We start from the raw sequence: 8,138 nt of genomic DNA on the forward strand, positions 1-8,138 counted from the left end.
ACGCTGAGTACAATGGGTGCACAAAAGAATATCAAAACGAGTATCGTATAACATGAAACGTCTGTTCAGTTTGTAGAATGACAATGGAAGAATGTGATAAATCACTGCCAGTTTTGATACTGGACGCCTACGATGGCCGAGCGGTTTAAGCGTCAGCTAATAATGTCGTGGGTCCGAGTTTTCAATTCTGGGTCTTGCAAATACGCATATTGATATTTAATTTGTGTTTGGAGTCAGACTATGGACCTAATTGGTTAATCAAATGGCTAACATTCATTTCGCGTAAAAACAAAAACCTGTTAATACAAACCTCTACTCTGTGGAGGCTGATATAATCCTATCAGGATCGGACATGGTAAAAGAAAAAAGGAAGAAAGTATATCTCAGACTTCTTGAAGTTGAACATGACAATAAAACCATCGCTAGGCTTATAAAACGGAGTGTCTGGGTATAAGGAATGTACCCGGAAAGTGCGAGGATCTGCGGTTGAAACGACAAGAAGTTATAAGTGGTAGACTATGTAAACTCAGAAGTTAGTGTCATGTGTTAGATTTTGTAAACCCCGCCCCCTCCTGCCGCCTTCAAAAATTAAAAGTATCATTTTTCTACGTGCGCGCCTGTCGGTGAGGACTACGCCAAAACACAATTTGGTTATAATAGTGTCTATGTTGTGAGAAGTTTAAGAAGTTGGTGCTTATACTGTTGATTTGTTCATCCAGATCGGTTGTAACGAATACCTGGGACTCCGAAGTGTTTTCCGGGATGACTGACCATCAAAGAGAGCTGAAGACTGTGATGAAAATCCTGGCGGCCAGCGACTCCCCGACGCTCCGTCAAATTGCCATCATGCATTCCATGGCCATGGCTACATATCTCACAGCTCCCACTCCTGAAAACATCAACATTTGCGAATTAACACAGGTCGGTACCTATAATATTTCAAGTCAAATATTTTTTATTTAAACACCTTAGACCCGTTTCACATGGGACATCTGTGGCAATCCACCAGCGTGGTGAGATTCCGCATTTACATATCAATTAACGCGACACTCGTGTGCCCCGTCTGAAAGCGCCGATTCAGTTATGTGTAAATGCGGAATCTCGCCACGCCGGTGGTGCCACACAGGTGTCCCGTGTGAAACGGGTTTAAGACTAAAAAAAATGATCAAGAATAGATTTTTAACCGAATTGAATAACCATCAATCATCATTGCTTTGTAGAAGCGAAAATTTGTATGAATTTCAACAATAATTATCATTTTATTTATGTACAATATTTGGGCATTTTCGCCAAAGTTTGTACATTGCGTTTTTGGCATGTCCCATGACTTTGATTGATTTTTTCATAGTTATTATATTATAAAATGTTGGAAAGTTATGTACTTTTAACATGCAAATTTATTAATTTACTCTATTCAATCAGTTAAATACAACTATCTGACCTGTATATATTTTTAATTGATTATTTAGATCGAAAGGTAGTGCGTTTTTACCATGTCCCACCCATAAATTCAAATAAACAAAGTCTGATTTCGTCATTAATTTTGAGTGTGTAAAATTAAATTCGTAGTGTTTTCAACAGCTTACATTATATATTTTTGGAAAATATATAGTTTTTTCGTAAATTTGTACCAATATTGAAAAAAAATCACGTTTAAAGTGTGTCCCAGGATATTTGAAAAAGTGGAACTCCACATTCCGTTACCACGATTTTAGCATGAAGGCGAAAAATTTTCACTATAAATATGTTTTTTTTTAATGTAGCAACATTTTTGTATAACACTGATCGCCATGTACACTTTAAATTGTTGGTGTGTGTCGGTATCGCTATCGGAACAGGTTGCTTTCTGGGTTGGTCATTTAAGAAGTTCCACTACTGTTACCACGATTTATAAGGTAAGAAAACACATATTTCTATTTCACATACTACACATATGGAGCTTATCTTTCATACTACAGATATAATAAAACATATCGCAGGTTTAACAATAAAACTAAGCTAAATTTTGGCTTCAAACACTTCTGAAACAGAATCCGTTACTTCCACTCCGAAACTATATTGGTGGTAACGTATATGTGGAATGTAAAAGTAACGAAATGGCATGCATAAAGTTGGGTTTACAGTGTGTGTTTAGTTCTTCATAGATTATAAAAAAAATTATTTTGTCTGTTCGTATGAAAAACAAAAATATTTTCATTAAAAAATATAAAAAATAACCTGACTATAATATAATAATATAATAAAGATTAAAAAAGTATGTGATATGTCTGAATACGCAAAAATAGCGCACATAAAAGTATGGAGATAAAAAAAAACAACAGAAGGAAAAGAAAAAACACCAGACTGAAATAATTGCGAGACAGGCACTGGCTCTGTCATACTCTTTCTGTTATACGCCACCAAAATTTTAAAACTTCTCCATACATTTTAGGCATAGAAATTTATAAAAATGTATGAAAAAGTATTTTTTTGTCACGTTTAACAGAAATGTGTACTCGATTAGATTTAATACCTAGAACTGTAGGTATTCACGAAATGTCAGAAAAGTACGTCTTGATTACAATCAACCTGTATAGCTACATTTTATGTTGATGAATACAATTAAATTTCAAGACAACATAAAGTCGAACTTGGTTATTACGAGGAAGATGGGACCGACTGAATTTGCTTGTTATAAGCGTTACTCGTTATATCAGAGAATAGGTATTTTTAAATGAGCATGTCACATTACACAAAAAGCCGAAAATAAAAAATTTGGAAACCATCGTAAAAATCCCCGAAACGAGCATGGCATTCATAAACTACAAAAGAAGTTGTTTATTGTAATTAACGCTGGTAGGTACCTACGGACTTCACAAACCTTGGATTTTTCAACCATATGCGTGGATACTTTTTTATTATTGTCGGTGAAACACCAATAAGGTAGGTACTTAGACACTTTACTAGTGTCATAAACGTAATCCGACCCCGGCGGCATCCTGTCGAATCGGATTTTATTGCTTAGGGTCGAAATGTTTTAAAACGGTCGACACATTAACAGTATTTTAGCTCGGTATATCCGATAAGTTGCTCGTTATAACAGTGAAAGAATTAAATGTATGGCGAAAATCATAAACCAATTGTCAACAAATGTTTCGTTATTACATCCGAGATCTCGCTATGTCAGAGATCGTAATAACCGAGTTTGACTATAATTATTTTCGTAAAAGTTATATACTCCGTGCCGCGCTAGGAACTCGCGTCTGAATCCCTTGCTGATTTTTTTTTTCATATATTGTTAATTTGCTTAAAAATATTTTTTATCTGAGTTACAAATAATATAAATGCCAAATAAAGTTATGGTAATGTATTCTTCTTCTTCTTCTTCTTTCACCCTGTCACGTCCCAACATTGGGGCATAGGGCAAGCACAAGTTGGCGCCACTTCCCTCGGTCCATCGCTAACTCCTGTGCCTCCCGCCATGTCAGACCTGCAGCACGTAGGTCGCTTTTGTAGCATCGCTGCAGGGTGAGGGAGGGCCGGCCACGGCGACGGAACCCTTGAGGCTGTGCCACAAGGGTACGAAGTGCTGCACTATTTGGCGGCATCCGGAATACATGTCCCAGCCACGTGAATCGTCTCTTCGTGATAACTTCAATCACCGAAGGCTGTTGTGTCTGCTCACGAACTCGGATATTTGTAACGCGGTCGTACCAATGTACCCCTAAGATTCTGCGGAGACATCGATTCTCAAAGCTCAAAAGCCGAGACTCTTGAAGCTTAGTAAGATGCCATGTCTCACAGCCATACAGGAGCACAGGTAGCACGCACGCGTTAAACAAACGACATTTGGTCCTCACAGAATACAGCCTTGACCTCCATGCGACTCCAAGTTGGTTGAACGCAGAGCCCGCCACACCCATGCGGATTCCAAGCTCACTAGAAATACCACCATCATCGGCAACCGTGGCACCCAAGTACTTGAATCTGGACACCAGCTCGACGGGCAGACCAGAAACCCGCAGAGGAGTGTCGGCGTCGATGCAAGCAGCACTGCACATGGATTTGGTCTTAGCGGCATTCAGATGAAGACCCACACGCATCGAGTTCGCGGCTAGCCTGTTCACGGTCACCTCCAACCTCTCGATCGTCGAGTCAAACACGACTGCGTCGTCTGCATACTCCAAGTCGCACAGTCTTTCTTCGCATAGATCGCTTGTGTCATCATGATGTAGGCGTATCCCACTGTCGGGGCAAACCGTCTTACGCATTATGAAATCCATCATGATGATAAAAAGAAAGGGCGCAAGTACACATCCTTGCTTGACTCCTGACGTGATTTCAAAGAGGTCAGAGGATGTTCCGGCTGCTCTCACGCGACACTCTGTATTGGTGTAGAGAGCACTTATCACGGCGACCAGTTTCCGTGGGACACCATATCCTAGCAGAATTTGCCACAGAGATTCACGATGAGGACTGTCAAATGCCTTTTCATAGTCCACGAAGCAGCAGGCGACAGGTATATTCATCTCTTGGTACTGTTGCAGAAGGCTTCGGAGAGTTGAAATATGCTCTGAGCAGGACTTCCCCGGGACAAATCCACTCTGCTGCGCACGCAAAACGTCCAGCATGGGACTTCTAATCCTGTACAGGAGAATCTGCGCCAACACCTTCCCGGGAACGCTGAGGAGAGTGATTCCTCTGTAATTATTACAGTCTTGTGGGTTACCCTTTTTGTGCAGAGTAACAACGGTACCATCCCTCCAGGCTTTAGGGCACTGCTCCCTTTCCCACACCTCGTGCAGAAGGTCACACAAGGACGGCAATACAGCGCTCAGTCCGCAGAGCAGAAATTCTGCATGGATGCCATCATCTCCAGGAGCTTTCCTGCGCTTCAATCTTTTGACAGCCTCTTTAACTTCAGCAGTTGTCGGAGGATCTTCGCAGAATCCCGATGCAGTAGTGATTCTGAGGGCGGTGATCTCCGACGGAATATCGAAGGGATGCAATGGAGGTGGGCGATTCAGGACATCACTGAAATGTTGGCGCCATAGCTCCTGGACCTTTGCAGGTTCGGTGACTGTCACTCCGTCAGAGTTGCGTAATGCAGTGACCACTGGACGTTTTTTACCGCAAATTGCTCTGGTGATGCGGAAGAGAGCACTTGGATTATTCTTGCAGGCAGCAGATTCCGCATCCCGAATGAGGTCATCCAGGCGTCGGCGCTTATCGCGGCGGGCAGAACGCTTTACCACGCGGTCCATTGTCTGGTATTCCGCGCTGCGCTGTGGGTCGTATGTACCATTGTCTCGCAATTCTTTCAGGAGCTTCCTCTTCTCAATCATCTCCCATGTATGGGGTGACATCCAGTCCGGCCTGTGCGTATGCCGCTCTCCTAATGCAGTAGTTGCGGAGCTCATTATAGCATCCCGGAATAATATCCATTTTCCTTCCAAGGGATCCGAGTCGATGGAAGACGTGAGAGTTCTAGCATCATATAAGCGCTTCTGCAGCTCCAGCTCATAGGTTGCACGCACACGGGTACTTTTCAGTTTTTCCACATCGAGTCTGACCGTCCTTTTGGGTTTTGGGACTCGTTTGAGGTCTATACGGGATTTCCCGACCAAGAGTTCGTGGTCACTGTGGATGTCTGCACCTCTATATGTCCGCACGTCTAGCAGTTCATGCCGGTATTTCGCTTTGACCAAAATGTGGTCGATCTGGTTTCTTGTATTACCGTCTGGCGATGTCCATGTATATTTGTGGATGGTCTTATGAGGGAAAAGACTACCACCAATCACAAGACCATTCATTGAGGCAAAATCTACCAGACGGGAACCATTATCGTTCATTTGGCCAAGGCCATGTTTTCCCAGCACAAAGGGTCCACGCGAGGGGTCAGATCCTACTTTGGCATTAAGATCACCAAGGATAACTGCATGATCACAGCTGGGGATATTTCCAGCGGCTTCCGCCAAACTTTCGTAGAATGTATCCTTATCTGCATCGCTAGCAGCCTCTGTGGGAGCATAGCACTGCAGAAAAGTGATGGAGCCCGACTTGGTCTTGAAAGTAGCGCGGAGTAGACGTTCGGAGATAGGTTCCCAGCTGGTGAGGCACTTGCAAGCTTCCTTGGACATCAGCAATCCGACTCCACTACGTCGCAATGTGGCGTGTCCGGAGTACAATAGACGAAACCCACGAATAAACTTCTCGCCAATGCCAGTGAGTCGACACTCACTGATCCCGAGAACATCTAACTTGTATTGAGAAAGTATTTCTGTTAGATGCTCGGCCTTTCCAGGGACATTTAGAGTACGGATATTGTAGGTTCCAAAATAAAATCGTTTACCGAATTCAGGCGAGGTCGTCAAGATGGAAACGGGGGTCCGAGGCTTCCCTGTGCTTGGATTAATCTGTTGTTTTAGGGTGTGCAGGTGATCATCCCACAGCACCCGAGTTCACTGGTGGGGCTGCCACCTTAGGGCCCGTGAACATGCCCTGGTTTTCTGTAGGGGTTTTCCTTCCCGTAGCCAGAATGTACCAGTTTTTAGGCGCTGGTGATTCGCCTTGCACCCTCCTCTATCTGCTACAGCATGCTGCATTGCCTAGGGACCCCCACGGAGAGGTTAGAGGTAGGATTTGTTGGCAGAGCTATCATGGATAGTCGACATACTCAGCATTTCAAATGGAAGCACACCTGATCTGGCATCAAGGCATACCCCACTGAAGTCATACCAACCTTTGGCCCCTTGGTAATGTATAGTGTGTCAAAATTATTACCTACCTTATTTTACAAGTATTGTGAAATTTATTATAAAATATGTCTATTTTAGTGATTAAGTTTGATTTGTTTTGTTATTTTGACGCACGTTGAATATTTATCTGTCTATCAAAAAATTCAAATAAATTTCATAAAACAAAAATTTGTTTTTATGGTAACATGTAACTTAAGCTTTACAAATTACACTCCGTTACCATTTCGTTCCATTCCGAAAATGTCCCCAAAAAAGTTGAACGTTAACTATTTTTCATTTGATTATTAAATAACGAAACTTATTTATTTTTCCAATAAAATTTAGTAAAAGTGATTATTGTCTTTAAAAAAATAGCAGAACGAACATTGATTGGTTTTTTCAAATACTAAAGGAAAAATGCTCTGCCATTATAGACATAGGGTAACGGAGGGGAACGAAATGTGCCCAAGAATTAAAATTCAATAATATTTTTTGACTATTTGTAGTTTTATTTTGAAGTGTATGGTTTTTTTAATCTAATAGAGCTCTTTTAAGTGATAAAAAGTGTTTCATTCATGTTTTAAAAGCTAAGTTTCGTAGTCACGGAACGGAAACTTATTATGCCCAATTTCATAATAAAAATGATATAAATATTGTATTAATCAATATTTTGCTGAAAAATTGCTATCACCAATTCAGCAATAGAACAAGGAATCTGCTAGCTATATAAAAATGGTTAATTTGAGTGAAAAAATAATATTACCCAAATTTCAAACATGTACAAACTTTGGCGAAAATGCCCATTTATTAAATATAGATTAAAACTAGATATTTTTACAAACCGGAGCAAATTTATACAAAAATATTTACTTCAGTGTGGTTTATTCTGATTCTTTTTGTTTCTTTTTTAACACTACAATAGACTATGAGACCCAATGACAGTAGTGTAATAATTAGTAATAGAAATGAAACAATCCACACTAAGTTTTGATAAAATCACATAAATATATTGTACCCTCACCGGGTTGAACCCAGAACCCTCGGAAGAAAGGCCAGCGCCTTACACACTGGACTACGAGGGTCACATTATAATAATATGTAGGAAAAGTCTTCAAATACCCACGCTATTTAAGATTAACGCTGGTAAAATTTGTCAGCGCCGTCTGTGAAAAAAACTGATTACTACTAAATAATATAACGTACAAAATTTAATTATTCTATTTTCTGTCTACCACCCGTAAGCAGTATACATAATTTCAATGTAGAAAACAACACGAACCCTCATAATTGCTAGTGGAAATAAGTGTTTACATTTTTTTATCGATAAATAATTACAAGATAAAAAGAACTTTTTATAGACAACGTTTTTAAATTTTCTGTTAAATCATATAAACTTGACAAACGATCAAAAAAAAATTGTAC

The 8,138-nt window shown here is 40.5% G+C and overlaps 1 protein-coding gene across 1 annotated transcript; it reads right to left on the reverse strand.

The window, feature by feature from the left end:
* Positions 1–833: 833 nt before the first annotated feature.
* On the reverse strand, positions 834–6,119 carry LOC147077655 (uncharacterized). Its single transcript, XM_085940062.1, has 2 exons — positions 4,736–6,119; positions 834–889 (listed from the first exon to the last, which is right to left on the reverse strand). The coding sequence occupies exons 1-2, from the start codon at positions 6,117–6,119 to the stop codon at positions 834–836; spliced, it is 1,440 nt and encodes a 479-aa protein (XP_085796188.1).
* Between the last annotated feature and the right edge of the window lie 2,019 nt (positions 6,120–8,138).

Source organism: Rhyacophila brunnea, unplaced genomic scaffold, assembly GCF_057557595.1.
Source record: "Rhyacophila brunnea isolate RB1 unplaced genomic scaffold, BYU_Rbru_1.0 scaffold_12, whole genome shotgun sequence".
NCBI lineage: Eukaryota > Metazoa > Arthropoda > Insecta > Trichoptera > Rhyacophilidae > Rhyacophila > Rhyacophila brunnea.